Below are 16,155 nucleotides of genomic sequence, written 5' to 3'. Positions count from 1 at the left end.
ACTGCAATTCTTTCTACATTTAACCGACTCTCTATCTCCAGTAGTTTCCGAGATACCCATAGAGAACATCGTAGGAAACTCACCCTGTATAATAATCCACCGAAGTTAGATACACTATTTGTTTGACACCCTGTATAAAGTAATTTAACTAAATTAATAACATCCACGCAATCCACGCCACTGTTATGATGACACTGCGTGTATCAGGTGGAACCCAGCGGCTATATGAAAATTGCTCAATTACTGAAATTATGCGTTAAAATTTTATTAAATAAGCTCGTTTGGGCCTGAAAAAGTTAAAAGCTTCGCGAGAATTATAGTCACTATGAGACAATGAATTAAAGTAAACGTCATATTGATAAGAACCAGATAAGAATTTCCCCTGATTGTATCGTAACAGGCATGATTTTATAAAATGTTTAAAACAATATGAGTAAGACGTTTATGTTTCGATGTCTGTAATTTCAGGAAAAAATGTTAGATATAAAAAAAGTATTACTTTGGTGATTGTAATTATATGAGCAGTGTTAAAAGTGCGTGTTCTGTGCTGTTAAATTAAAAGGTAAGTTCTAGTTATTAATAATTAGTTTAATTAATAGTGAAAATGACAACTGTGGCAATATACTCACGCCCATATTTGATTACGTCATTCAAATATTATGTCTTGGTATGAGCGGTAAAATAAAGTACAGTTTTTTTATATTATTAATTTTTTGATTAAGAATTTTTTTACAAATACTTAACATGCGGTATGTTCAGAAAATGTTATTATAGTGCAGATTTGGCATAGTCGTGTAGTAGATAAGATTTTTTTAATATGTTAAAGATTTTTCAGTTAATTGACAATGTTTGTTGTGTACATAAATTTGGTGTCTTAAGATTTGAATATAAAAATTTATATTTTAAATATAATTAAATAGTTTTATAAAACTGTAGGAAACATTATATTTTTTTATTTAAATATGTAATACCTCGAACTTTTGAATAATCATAAATAAATTAAAAAAATTAATGAAATATTTAAAAAATAATAATAATAAATAAAGGTTTTTTAATTTCTAATAATAATCATTATCTGAATTAAAAACAAATTATTTCAATTTAATTTATTCATAATATTTGAACTTAAACTAATAAAACCCTGTCTCCGTTATTATTATCGATGTAAGGAATCTATCGGAAAAATATAACTCTTATAAAAATGTTTCTAAACTCTACAGGGTAGAGCCACGCATACGACGCGACACGAAGGGAGAAGAGAGTTTGTATTGAAATGAAATTTTGTGATCATATGTAGGTTAATTGAGAGCACTTTTTAAAAATATAGAGAGTTCTACAGGATGTCCCCAAAAAAGTTTCATACCAAAGTTGTGTTTTTTGCAATAAATTTCTATATCTACCGTATATAAACTTGACCCAAAAAGTTATACAGGGTGAGACAAATTAATATTGGACATTGGGCACTTCTAAAAGCAAGTTACTCCTTTATTTTAAATGGAACACCCAGTGTATTATTCCAATATCCAATGGGAAAGTCATGTCTCTTCTAAATACTATTAAGGTTGCCTACTCGTCAAACAAAGATTTTCCTAAATATTTTCTTTTATATCATTTAGTGTCAGTGGATCTTTATTATTTGATAAAATCTAGGTGGCTGGTGATATGTCTGACGTTACTTCAACATAGCTGTCTAATCAGTCCAACTTTAAAAACTAGTTATCATTTTGTGTCAGTTAAAAGAGAAAAAAAATCTCAGAAATTTGCCGAAAATGTAAACTTATCCTATATCAGAGCGAATTCATATGATTTTATTAGTTGGTGAATGCAGTGTGCATTAATAATGGAATACTTAACTGCTCCTGATTTTATCTAACTTGTTTTTTTTTATGGGGATATCTTAAAGAACTCAAAACTTGACCAACTATTGTCGACAACATGAAATAAATAATTGTAGCTGCTGTTCGAAGTACAACTCCACATATGCCTTTTAAATGAAAATATCTTTTGAAAAGAGAATCATTTTATGCAGTTAACAGGAAAGGAAGCATTTTGAGCATTTGATATCATTTAGCTAATTTTCATCAAATAATTATATGTTTATATCCAGTTTTAATTCTGTAATAATTAAAATATGTTTTTAACGTGTACGTTATTATTACCGATGGTTATTTTACTCTACATTCTTTAATTTTTGTGAAATTAACAAAAAGATCACAGCCACCTAGATTTTATCAAATAATAAAGATCTACTGACGCAAAATCATAAAAATTAAAATATCTAGGAGAATCTTTGTCTGAGGAGTAGGCAACTTTAATAATATTTTGAAGATATATGAATTCCCATTGAACACCGGAATAATATTCTGGATGTTCCATTTAAAATAAAGGAGTAACTTGCTTTTAAAGTGACCAATGTTCCATATTAATTGTGTCTCACCCTGTAGGTATAACTTTTCGGGTAAAATTTTAATTGACTTTAACATATAATGGTTATTGTAATTAAATATCAGGCTATACGGGGTAAATTAAGATTTAGGTAGTTTTTATTGTAATTTAAAAATTGTTCTTTATTTTTAGAAAATGTTAAATATGTCCATAAACCTTACAGTTTAGGCATATGCTTCTTGAGTAAAACTCACTTATATTTTTTTCCTAGAATCCGAAAACCAATTAATATATAGGGTGTTCCATTACGAAAAAACACAACCTTGATGTGTAACTTTTTTTGGGGACACCCTGTATAACTTTATATATTTTTATAAAATGCTTTCAATTTATGCTACCAAAATTTCATTTCGATATAAACTACCGTTCTCCTTGGAGGCTCCGCGTCGTATGATAGGCATATGATACAGGGTGGTATTGTATTGAAAATTAAACATATTTTCTACAGATTTTTTCGGCACTGTCATCATTTTAAAACATATATGTGATAACATAACTTATTTCTACTACACGGGGTGATTCACGAATTCACGGCCATAAATTCAAGGCTGTTTATGGAGAACCGGTGATAGGATTTCTTTGAAAATTTGGATTTTTACATAAAGGCACCTGCACCATTTGTCTAAATGATTTTCGTTGTTACAGTGTTGCCGATTCATATTAAAAGTAGCAGCATCTTTGTTAATTTAAACAGAACACCCGATATATTATTACATTTTTTAAAACAACTTCCATTTTTCATATTTTTTTAATAATTGTACCTATCTATCTCTCATATTTTTTGACATGAAAAATAAAACATGTGTAAAATTGATAAAATCATGTTAATATGCTTTAATAAGCATTCGTTAAATCATGATTTCGGCATATTTTCTGAAATTTGGTTTATCGGTTAAGGAAAGTCAATATATCCGATCGGTCTAAATCAACAGATTGGATATCACACACTACACAGAGAGATAAAAATATATTTATTACCGTTTGTCATAAAATTGCTCAAATCTCTGTAATTTTTTTTCGACCCTATGCATATTATTTAAAAAACTAAAGACTGATAAAATTGTTATTCAACGATATGTCATGGTTCTATACCTAAACCAGAATATGCAGAATTTTATGCTGAATTCCATACTATACAGAGAATTAAGAAAGTTGCAATTTAAACTATTCTCTCTCCTTACATTTTTTGGGACACGCGTATACAAGAAAATATTTTAGGACATGAACCTTTATAAACCATGCCACATTTATAAAAGAAACTTTTATATTTTCGTCAGCAATGACGATAATGGACCACCCTGTATATCAAGTACAATTATTGAATATAGTTTTTTAATAATATTTGTGTTAAAAAAACATCATTTTTTTATTTAATTTTTATTAATTAGCTAAACTGTTTAATAAAAAATTATATATTCTAGATTAGAAAATGTCAAATGTCAAGATCACTGCAGTAGGAGATGGAATAGTTGGCAAAACCTGTCTCTTCTGTACTTACACTTCAGGGGAATTTCCAGAAGAATATGTACCAACAGTGTAAGTAGGTATTCAAAAATAATGTGCCTAGCTAGGTATAAGATATATAAAATATAATTATTAATATTATATGGGCCGAATAACTCACAAAGAGACAGTGGCGACTCGTGGTCATTATTGTAAGGAGGTCAATTTCTAAAAATATTGCGTCGATTTTTTTTAAGACGCACACTCGGACGCCCCCAAATTTAATTGTTTTTTTACAAGGCACTTGTACTAAAATTATGTTTTTTTAAATGGAACACCCTGTATATTTATAAATCATATGATCTGTCTTGCCATAAGCTTCTCAAAAATATATATCACTCTATATTTATTTTCACTATTTACTGCAATATTTAAAAGTTTTTATTAAAAGATCATATTTATTAGTAGGCCATGATTGATAATAAAAGAAACTAAAGAATTATTAAAAGTATACTGCTATCTGTCTCTTGTTTTATTTTGGGAGCCGCTAATAAATTCTTTATATATTAGGGAAACTTAACTCTCTACCGCTATTTGTAAATCTTGGAATACGTGTATACGTAAGAATAATCTATCGTATCGGAAATTTTAGATATTCCTTTAGCTAATTTACGTGAAATATACTTTCAGCAAGATGGGGAACATTCCCCCTCATAACTATGGAAATATTAGAATACTGTTAAATTATTATTTTTCAAATCAATGAATTGGAACCAATGAACGCATATTGATAGCCTCCTCGATTCCCGGATTTCGCCGTTCTCGATTTCTGATTTTGGGGATTTTTGAAATACGAAATATATCGTGGGCACTACAACAATGTCGAACACCTGAAAAATGCTTTAATAATTCAAGATTTAGATATTTGCAAACCCATCCCGTTATAAAAAAAAGAAAAATATATTCACAGTTTCAGTGGTAACAGTTATTTCAAAAGTAAAATATATCAATCCCAAAATTTTAATATGTGTATGACTATTTTAGTAAATACCATTTTGATTTTTTGTTATTTATCACGGCCTACTAATAAGAAAATGATATATTTTAAATATTGCAGTAAATAGTGAAAATAAATATAGAGTGATTGTATACTTTTGAGAAGCTCATAGCAAGACAGATCATATGATTTATAAATATACAGGGTGTTCCATTTGAAAAAACATAACTTTAGTTCAGGGGGTGTCAAAAAATTTTTGGTAGAAAAACAGACTACGCCACTGTATTCTACATAAAAAGTTCTACAATAAGCAGTTTTCGCCTTCTCAATACCTTTAACAATAACAGAGATACAGGGAGTGTCCCAAATTGTAAAATTTTCGAAAAGACCCTGTAGCTCAGAAATGAAGAGGGCTATGAAAATTTTGTTTGCAGCATCTTCCATTTGACGAAAAAGTGGTACAGGTTTGTGCAAAACGCACCCTTCTATCTTCACTAATAACGGAGATACCCTATGATTTCAACTAAAATGGGACACACTGTACAGGGTGGGTCAAATTCGACGCTTTTAAATGGAAACACCCTTTTCTGTAGGAGATAGACAAAAACTAATATCGGTGTCTGGAGCTCAATTTTCATCAAAAACAAGATAGTGAAAACCGCATATCGATATCTGTTACCGTTTCGGAGTTACGGGGTGTTTTTTCAAAAATATGCATTTTTAACAAATAGCTGTAACTTTTTTGCTATGGAAAATTTTGTATTTTTATGAAAACATTTCCGAAGCACATTTTTACGTAGAATTTAATGGTTTAAGTATATTTTTTTAAAATTAATAATTTAAGAATTATCAACAGAAAATTTGATTTTTTATATGGGACACCCTGTGTATTTTTACTTTATTGAAAAGAATTTAAAATTACCTTTCTAAAAATATAACACAGTTGATATTTTGCTCGATTCCTCTTCGAGATATAGAGTATATAAAAATTCGCCCGCTTTAAATAAGTAGGCTTTGAACGGCACCGGCTGTAATGCAAAAAAATTCTAACTGTGAGCATCAATTAAAACGAAAATAATATTTGCTATGGGAGATGCAGAATTTTATAACAATTTAAAATATATATAACCAACATCAATACATTTAAACTATATCTAATAACAATAAAAATAAGTAGCAAACCTAGACATGAGTTTTTGCTACAGGTGTTCGACATATCGACCGTCTTCTGTTATGGGTAGACGGGGCAGTTTTTGAACATTTCTCGCGGTATTCATTAACTCAGGGGGGGTGAAAGATACCCTCTCATAACTGCTAAGTATTTTTAATTCTTGTCTCGATTATAAGAAAGAATAAGGGACCTTTATTCTTCCGCAAATATATCCATGGGTACTAAGTCAGGCGGCGTCGACGGCCAACGGGTGAGATCTTGGTTAGCTATCCAATTATTCTTGAAATTGGCTGATAACTTCAGCGTTCAGAGGCGATGCGTCGTCTTGCTGGAAAAATATGTTTTAGAGTTCCATTAAAGGCATATCATCAATAAGGGGCCCAAAGCCTACTAGTTCAAAGTGGCGAACTTTTAAAAATTCTGTATTTCGAAGGGGATTATAACAAAATATCAAGTGTGCTATATTTTTGAAAAGGTAATTTAAAATTCTCTTCAGTTAATTAAAAATATATACGGTGTCCTAAATAAAAAATCAATTTTTCTGTTGATGACTCTTAAATTATTAAGTTTAAAAAAATTATACTTAAACTATTAAATTCTACGTAAAAAGGTGCTTTGGAAATGTCTTCATAGAAATACAAAATTTTCCATAGCAAAAAAGTTACAGCGATTTGTTAAAAATGCACATTTTTGAAAAACACCCAGTAACTCCGAAACGGTAACAGATATTGATGTGCGGATTTCACCATCAAGTTTTTGATGAAAATTGAGCTCCAGACACCGATATTAGTTTTCGTCTATCTCCTATAGAAAAAGGTGTTTCCATTTAAAAGCGTCGAATTTGACCCACCCTGTACACTAAGGCAGTGTGAAAGGCATAGAGAAAGATAATGTAAAGATAAATAATCTTTACTCTATAGGCAGAGGCGGATTTTTAGGGAAGGGGATTGATAATTTGTTGAACCTAGTACATACAGGGTGAGACAAAACTATATGTATTTTTGTGTGCCATTACATATAAGTGCTATTACATACAATTCGAAATGGCTTTTTACTATGTGTGTGTGCAAATAAGAATAAAAAATTAATAATTATTAACATTTCATAAATTAGTTTATTTGTTCGTTTATTAATGATTTTTATGACACATGATTTCTCTAGATTTAAGATATAAAAGTAACATATTCAACATTGACAGTAAATCATGGACATTCTCGTAAATGTCCGGACTGTGGCGAGATTATTCGATGAAATTGTGTATTTACGTTATTGGCCGGGTATTATCGTAAATTTCCTTTACCTATACATCAACGTCCGTAACATATACATATTTTGACTAAGCATTATCAGCAGTCAAAACGAATGTCTAAACTAGAAACAAAATAAAATTTGAGAAATTGTAGAATTCGACATAATATTGTTACGGATTCCGTGGGTCCTTAATTTAAAACACATGATAAAACACTAAAACTAATTTATTCCGCAACTATAAACAGAATGATTTATTAAATAAAACACACTAATAACTCTTTGTCCGATTTTCTAGTTCCTTCGCCAATTCTTCGACAATTCGCTTATTTCCAAACTCTAAAATTGACTGTCTGCTTTCGAGCGATTCCCGCTTTAAATACTCAAGCGGATATTTTGGTAATTTCCATTCCAGAAACATTCTCGCAATTTCCATTATTACTTTCGGGACTTGCCCAAGACGTCCAAGAGATGGCGCGCACTGCGAATCTCACATCGGTAATAAAGAAAACGCTTAAGCGGTCGTTCGTTCCCCGAGAGATGTCACCCCGCTCCTTGACAATATAACCGTTTATGGGGAATACAATACAATATTTTAAAGTAATTTATCAGGAAAACAAACATACTTATGTTTCACCAAAAAAGATCTATAATAATAAGTTTTAAAAACGCCTATAAATACATATTCTATTTTATAATTTTACAGATTTGAGCAGTATGTACAACCAATTACGGTGGATGGAACTGTTCATAACATGACACTCTGGGATACAGCAGGTCAAGAAGATTACGAGAGACTTAGACCTCTTTCGTATCCTAAAGTAAGTATTCGTTGTTCTATTGTTTTTTAGATCTTTAGGGATTGTTATAATTTTAAATGTAATAACTTTTTATTTTTAGACAAATTGTTTCCTGGTTTGTTTTTCGGTGGATAAAAACTTTGCAGCGTATGATAATGTGCGGTTAAAATGGGTCCCAGAAGTACGACATTTCTGTCCACAAGTTCCAATAATTTTAGTAGGTTGGTATATTTCCTAATATTTCCAGATACGATATTCCTGAAATTATCACGTTATTCAATCAGTAGCTATTAATCCATAGTAAGAATTATTCCTTCAAATATCCTTTACCAGTTATTACATACACAGTGCAATTTAAAGTATGCTGTTGAAATTGTATTTATGCTATTCTAGGGCTATCAAAATAGTTCACTGCGTGTTATCAACGCGCACTGCATCAGATCGGACCGGCCAGCAAAGGCGACTGCGACCATCGTAGATATAGACGGCTACGGCGACCACTAAAACATTTCGGCCTGTAGAAGTGAGGCGCCTACCTCTACATATCTACGATAGTCGAGTCACCACCGTCGCCGTTTCTAGCCGGTCTGGTCCCTATTCAGTGTGCGTTCACCTTTATTCTATCCTTTTTTAATCTCTCTACAATTAGTGTTAAATTTGACAAGTTTTATGTCAATTTTTAGTAAATAATTGTCTCGAACTCGTCTCCATTTCGAGAGCATTCAAAGCTCGTTTTTCTTCAGCTTTTAACGTCCAAACTTCACACCCTGTTCTGTTCGGTCTTATGTTTTTGTCCCACCAGATGCCATTTGGTGCTCCTATAATCTTCCGCCCTTGTTCTATTCTAGAAGATATTTCTGATTCGTCCAGTCCACTTCTGGTTACACGTGCCCCCCAAACATTTAAACCATTCAACCTGTCTGAGCTTTGAGTCGTCGGTAATGAATATTAATATCAATATTAAATACCTATTAATATCAAATTGATTATCTTAATGTTAATATTAAATACCTATAAATATCAAATTTATTATCTGAATTGGTCACCAGGTATTCCGTTTTATCGGTGTTCACAGTAAAGCCCCATTCCGTGTATGCCAAGTTTAACCTGCTCATCATGAATAACCTGCTCATCAAGGTCGTAAGCATCTTGATCTTTTACCACCTGATCATCGGCAAAATTCAATGTAACCAGTCATCCTTACCGGGACGCCCATCTCCCCACACCTTTTCTTCCAGTCCCCAAGAACCGCTTCCAAATACAGATTAAATAAAAGAGGAGACAGGGAACATACCTGTTGAAGGCCTTTAGATGTAGAAATAACCTCAGACGGTTTGTTGCCGCTCTTAACATGGGCTGTATTGTTGTTGTACAGCACCTTAATTAAATTTATGAGACAGTCATCCACATCAAGTTGTTCCAGTACATACCATAGTTTAACTCTGGGGATGGAGTCGTAAGCTTTTTGAAGGTCTACAAAAGCTAGATGTGTGTCTTCTTCACGTGAATTCCGTTTTTCTATCAGTTGTTGGATAGTAAATAGATTATCTATACGTGAACGCCCTGCAGTAAAGCCACTCTGGCTCCTCACTGTTTTTGTTTAAGTAGATTATTTTTGTAAAAAGTCTGCTGAAGTGATATATTATAGTCTATATATAGATATGCTAATTTCCATTCGCTCAGTGGCGGCTCGTGACCCGTATGACTGTGTAGGTGACAAAATTTTAGTTGCGTCTATTTGCCCCCCCCTCCTAAATTTATATAATACCCTAACCCAGTTCGTAAATATATGTTGGCTCTGGGTTAAAAACATTTAGACTTTTCTGTAATATCATCTGTTGTGTCGTTCTTCTTGCACCGAATAAAATAGCGCGCTCTTTTATTTCGGATTCTTTTATTTCTGTGGCGTGTTCTGAAATATAACCGGTTATATCATTTTGAATAACGTTTTCAATTTGTTTTAAACGCTTTTTGAATTTTCATATAAATGTTTTAAATGCTATGTATAATGAATCATATGAAATATCCCTTTAACGAAATGTGATATATCCCCTTATGAAATATCGGGAATATCCTCTTAGAAGCCTACCGAGCATCCACGACTTCATGCGAAGGCGACCGGAGATTTCGCCTAAGCCCCGCGTTAATACGATACAACTCCGACTTACATCGACAGAGACAGAAGACTGCCGTACGTCGTGCATCGACTCTGATAGTAGGCGGAAAAGTAGAAATCGCCGAACAAAGGCGTTTGCATTCACTCCAACGGTCAAAATTATTTTGATTTCTAACGCAACGGCACAGTCAGCGTACACAAGCGGTAGTGAATATACAAGACCACAAATATTAAAATAAAATTGATTATTACAACACACTTCCGTGTATTAACAGTATTTTTATGTATTGGCAACATTAATAGTAAATAATGTAATGTAATAAACCTCTTAAATTCTGCCAAAATTTTAGGGCCTACCTTGCCTACCCTGACGAGCCGCCACTGCATTCGCTGGGTGTTTTGTTTTGATCTACTGACATCTGCATTTAGTTTGTTATTTCTGTTATAAGACATTCTCCGTCATATTTTAGCAGTTCCACCTCCAGGACCACTCGGTCCTGGAGCTCTACTGTTTTTCATGGACAATAAGGCACAGATTAGGTATCCTATAAGTATACAGATAAAAATTTTGTCCCTAATTCGTGGTACGAAAATTGTTTTTTATGACGATGTACAAACGAGTCAAATTTCCTGTGCGCAAAAATAAACTCGCGTAAAATAACAATAAACAGCGTAATAGAGAGATATCGCTAAACCGAATAGCGTGCATGGACGTTAATAAGGCCAGGTGTTATTTCCTTTACGTGAGGTGGTATTAACTCTCTTCATTTATAGTTATCGGATCGGAAAGAATTCTGATCGCGTCGCGTCCGCTATTTAAACTTAACCTAACTTTGAATTTAAAACTTTGAAATTGTTTTGTTTACTAGGTATTTTAAAACTAAAGGGCTAAAATGCTTATTTCCAGTGCTTTATTGTTCAACGTCTGCCAGTGGGTTTAGGGCAACAGGCAACAAATTTTCTTAGAAGGGCTAAGTCGTCATCTGCTGTAAACCTAAGACTCTTTATAGGTTCTTTAGTATTGGACAAGGTGGAATCCATATTTTGGGCCATATTTATTTAATTAAAACTAATCCCAGCTACTTAAATATCAAATTACCTAATAAAACTAAAGCAATAATTCAAAACAATTCAAACATAACCTAAAATAAAAGATCTCGCCGGCCGGCTCCGGTTGTCAAATATCCGCACATGCCCATTTAAGCAATTTTTAAACGTTATCAGAGGTTATTTAGAAAGAGCGCTTGGTGTAATTGATCCGCAAATTACGTCAGGCGGTAACGTTATTAGCGGGTGTTGCGTTAAAAATTGACTCGCGCATATCGTAACCATGATAAGGTACGCGTAAATACTGGATGACGCTATTCGGTTTTCCGATATCTCTCTAATAACTGTGCCGGTCAAGCGCTGTGCACAATTTTAGAGGCCATAAGTGGGCGTGCTATGTGCGCAAACTAGTCACCTAACTAGTGCCCGATTACGAAAATTGGAACCACGAAAAACAATAAAGAAAAAACAAAAATTATAATCTGTATAATCTGTGAATAAGGCTTGTTTAACATTCTCGATCGATATGTTTGTTCTAGCTTCTGTAATAGTGATGGCTTCATTGTCTTGTAAAAACTGTGGCCGTTGTCGTATTAATAGGTTTTTATAGTGTTTCCTCCAGTCATTTAAAGATATAGTTCCCGTCCATCGTTCACGCGTACTTGTTTTCATCACCTTCAGTCTTCTCCATGCTTCCGTCGATCATGATACCTCAATGTAAGCAACCATCTAATTTTTTTAGTTAATTTGCTAATGTTTTCAACGAAAAAGTTTTTTTTTGTCATAAATATCTGGAAATTAATTAAGAATTTTGATAATTTATCACTCTAATCACCTTTTAATACTATTTATTACAAGCATTATACAGGGTGGTCCGAACTGTATTCCGGAAACTTCGGTGACATATTCTGCAGATAAAAATAAGTAAAAAAGTTCGTATAAATATATGTCCTAAAATGATTAGTTTCGGAGATACAGGGTGTAAAAGTTTCAATTTTATTTCTTACTTACTTTTTTCCAAATAATTTCTGAAGTAACGTCAATATTTGGATGAAAATTGGTGTCTGGGGGTTTTTTGACATGAGAAATTTGATTTTTATGTCAATATGACTCCTACTTGTAGGGGGCGCCACCTACATATTTTTTAACTGGTTAGAAGAGTAATAACTTTTCGTCCGTACCTGTATAGAACTATTAAGTAAAAAAATATACAATTACGGCGTTTTTTACGTAAAAAAGGTCTCTTGGTAAAAATCGCTACGAGTAATAGTTCTCGAAATATTTGGAATCGAAATTATCAATACCTATTATCATTGACATAAATAATTAAACATGTCAACTAAATAGTTATTAGACTGAAATCATAAATTTGAAATGTCTTTGTGTCAAAAGTTCAACAGAAACTGTTTTATCACCATTTTTTCGCAGAAAAAATTATGATTAGTTTAAAAAAATAAAAATTTCCCAAATTTATTATTTCAGTCAAATAACTATCTATTTTACTCAACGTGTGTATTTTTTGTCAATAATGGCATGTATTGACTATTTCCATTCTAACTATCTCGAGAACGGTTGCTCGTAGTGATTTTTGGCAAAAAACATTTTTTACGTAAAAAATCACGGAAATGTATATTTTTTCACTCGGTAGTTTTATACAGGTACGGACAAAAAGTTATTACTCCTCAAAACAGTGAAAACCAAATACGTTTAAATAAAATATACGACGGCCTCCCCATAAGAGCAATGAGAGGATTTACGTCCCAGTATTGAAGGAGGACAGAAAATCGAGTCGAATGGTTTCAAGACATAGGTTCATCCTTGTTTAGTCAAACCTCCTACAAACCAAGGATAGACTTATGTAGGAAATGCATTGAAATTCTATAGCCATCCTTCAATATCGGGACAGGAATTTAAGCGGTACCCTCCGTATACTTTATTTTAAACGTATTTGGTGAAAACACATGTAGGTGGCGCCCCCTACAAATAGGAGTCATATTGACGTCAAAATCAAATTTCTCGTGTCAAAAAACACCCAGACACCAATTTTCATCCAAATATTGACGTTACTTCAGAAATTATTTGGAAAAAATCGAAATAAAAATGAAATTTCTACACCCTGCATCTCCGAAACTAAGCATTTTCGGAAATACATTTATACAAAACTTTTTTACCTATTTTTATCTACAGAATATGCTGCCGAACTTTCCGGAATAAGTTCGGACCACCCTGTATACTTCCTTCTGATAACTTAAATATGTACCTATTTTCAGCTACCAAGACGGATTTGAGAGATGACCCAAGTATTAAATGTTATACGCCAGAAGACGGAAAGCGTTTAAAAAGGAAAGTCAAAGCGCAAAGCTATCGAGAATGTTCAGCTCTGAGAAATGAAGGTTTAGAAGAAATTTTTACAGAAGCAATAAAGGTCGTTCAAAAACATAAAGTTAAAAAACAACCACACCAGTGCACCATATTGTAGAACTATTGTATTTCCATATATCGTTACCTCTATATACTCAAAAAAAAGTCATATTGTGAACTTTTACCGTTGCATGTTTCTTATTTAATCTATTTCGGACATCTAAAAAATAAATAATAGCCCTGTCTCGTCCAATTTGTCAAATAATCTTTACTTTTTCATAAAATCTTAACATTCAAATTTTTAAACAAAAATCCCTCGTATGATTAGATTATGTTTTAAAATCAAGTACCAATGTGTTTTATATAAAAGTAGTAATACTTTACATAGCCAACGTGCAACCAAAGAAAAAAATAGACATTTAAATATTTGTCTTCTAGATATTAATGATTTATATGTAATTTGATAATTTATATAAGAAGTAATATTTATTTTCTTAATTAATAGGAATGTATTTGATATATTGAACGTGGGAGCAGCCACTACTCAGTTGGCATTGTATTATAATAAAGATATTAACTATTTTTATTCTTATTAATGACTGAAATTACTCTATATTATATTATTATTCATCTATGTCTCAAACGAAAATTATAAATATACCTAGGTAGTGAATATATACAGGGTGAATTACGGCCATGGTAGGTTAGACGTTTACTAGCTAGCCAAGGTAGGGAGGGTATCGAGGTATTTTCCGCACCCCGGCGTCAAATAGCCTCGAATCGCCTCTGTATCCCTACCGGGTGCGTCCCAAAAGTGGCTCACGCCTATAACTTTTTATTTTTTTTAGATAAAAAACGAGATTTGGTTGTAGTATATAACATATATTAGGATTGCTTGACGTATTCAATTATTTTTGGCCACTTCCTGTTTCACCGGAAATAATTTTGATTTTTAAATGGTACCCTCGGTATTTTTTTACTTTGTTCGATAGAAAATGAGACTCTGAATCGAATGACATATCATATGTCAACTTTTGACATATTCGCTCAAAAACAAATTGCATTTTAAATTTCAATCTGGAGTGCCATGGCTGTGTTAAAAGCACTAATTTTAATAAAGAAGCCTAGGAAAAATATATTTGATTGTCTAATGTTTTTAGTATCTTGTCCTAGCCGGTTAAAAGATGTCCAAATCGTATTTTTAATCATCTTAATTTTTTCAAATGGAACGAGGGTGGCTCATTAGCATATTTGGAATAAGCATTTTTTACGAATAATTTGATACCACACGCTTGGCATTTTGACTCAAATTGTCGTTATGAAGCACATGCTACAATTCCAAATAAACGATATTCGAAAATGTCAGAGGTTGACATATGATATGTCATTCTATTCAGGATGTCATTTTCTATCGAATAAAGAAAAAAAATATCGAATGTGCCATTTAAAAAAATCAAAAGTTGTAATCATTTCCGGTGAAATAGGAAGTGACCGAAAACAATTGAATACGTCAATCAACCCCAATTTATGTCATATACTAATATACCAAACCTCGTTTTTTAACTGAAAATGTAAAAAAAATTATAGGGGCGAGCCACTTTTGAGACGCACCCGGTATAACATATATTAGGATTGATTGACGTATTCAATTATTTTTGACCACTTTCTTTTTGATTTTTAAATGGCACCCTCGTTATATTTTTACCTTATGCGATAGAAAATGACACTCTGAATAGAAAGACAAATCATATGTCAACTTATGACATTTTCTCTTACAAAATAGTAGGGTAGACGCACCATTTGTGGTCATTGACCCTGTTGTAGCTACTTCTTTAAAAAAGCTTAAAAATTAAGCTTTTTCACGTCATTGTGACAACTGTGCATCTATAATTTTCTAAATGGATATATCGAGCGCCATACCCAATAGAAAATATTCAAATTTGGTGTAAAAGTCGACCGTTAATTCAAAAAGTAGTAGCACATATTTACTAGATGCTGTTTTCTTAACCCATTTCTTAAGGATAGCTTGGTAAGTAGAACTGAAATTATTAACAATAATCTGTATTGGGGTTTAATTTTCCATGATTTTTAGAAATATTATACATCTGGCAACTATTTTTTAAATTTATTATATTTAAATAATTAATATTTAGGAATTATTTGTGTGGCCACAAAAGCTGTAATTAAATTTTAATTATGTTCTACTTGTAGCCAGGTTATGGCCAAAAATGGTGCAATCAAAATCTAGTTGTGGCCACATACTATTTAGCTTTAAAATGTAAGTGTAAACGACGGACAACATAAGATGAAGAACATTTTATTTGTTATTATTCAGCTTTTAATAAAAGCTGAATAATAGTTCCTAAATATAATAATATCCCAAATACAATTATCGACCAAGATTACCAATCTGAACATATACCGTCATCAAATTTTCTTTCAGATGAGAAAACTAATATAGAAAATAATATAGATATAGAACTAGATGGAATAAAAATGAACGAATGCGATGAAAATAAAAATTATG

General features: G+C 32.1%; 1 protein-coding gene across 2 annotated transcripts; it reads left to right on the top strand.

Moving 5' to 3' along the window:
* Positions 1-234: 234 nt before the first annotated feature.
* Positions 235-14,208, top strand: LOC115879626 (ras-like GTP-binding protein RhoL). Of its 2 annotated transcripts, none has more exons than XM_030896523.1 (5): positions 235-562; positions 3,867-3,985; positions 8,011-8,125; positions 8,205-8,325; positions 13,538-14,208. In XM_030896523.1, exons 2-5 carry the CDS (start codon positions 3,969-3,971, stop codon positions 13,744-13,746), a joined length of 462 nt encoding a protein of 153 aa, XP_030752383.1. In that variant the 5' UTR covers positions 235-562; positions 3,867-3,968; the 3' UTR covers positions 13,747-14,208. The 2 variants fall into 2 exon arrangements, with proteins under 2 accessions (XP_030752383.1, XP_030752382.1); XM_030896522.1 differs by having other exon boundaries at positions 238-562; positions 3,867-3,981; positions 13,538-13,929.
* The last annotated feature ends 1,947 nt before the right edge of the window (positions 14,209-16,155 follow it).

Source organism: Sitophilus oryzae, unplaced genomic scaffold, assembly GCF_002938485.1.
Source record: "Sitophilus oryzae breed Bouriz unplaced genomic scaffold, Soryzae_2.0 scaffold_1582_pilon_pilon, whole genome shotgun sequence".
Lineage (NCBI taxonomy): Eukaryota > Metazoa > Arthropoda > Insecta > Coleoptera > Curculionidae > Sitophilus > Sitophilus oryzae.
Note: the sequence above shows the minus strand (reverse complement) of the source record. Positions and strands in the feature narration are given on the sequence as shown.

Coding starts and splice junctions, on each gene's coding strand:
- LOC115879626 (XM_030896522.1), top strand. CDS start 3,875: ATGTCAAATGTCAAGATCACTGCAGTAGGAGATGGAATAGTTGGCAAA. Junction 3,982..8,010: donor GAAGAATATGTACCAACAGT/GTAAGTAGGTAT, acceptor ATAATTTTACAG/ATTTGAGCAGTATGTACAAC. Junction 8,126..8,204: donor GACCTCTTTCGTATCCTAAA/GTAAGTATTCGT, acceptor TTTTATTTTTAG/ACAAATTGTTTCCTGGTTTG.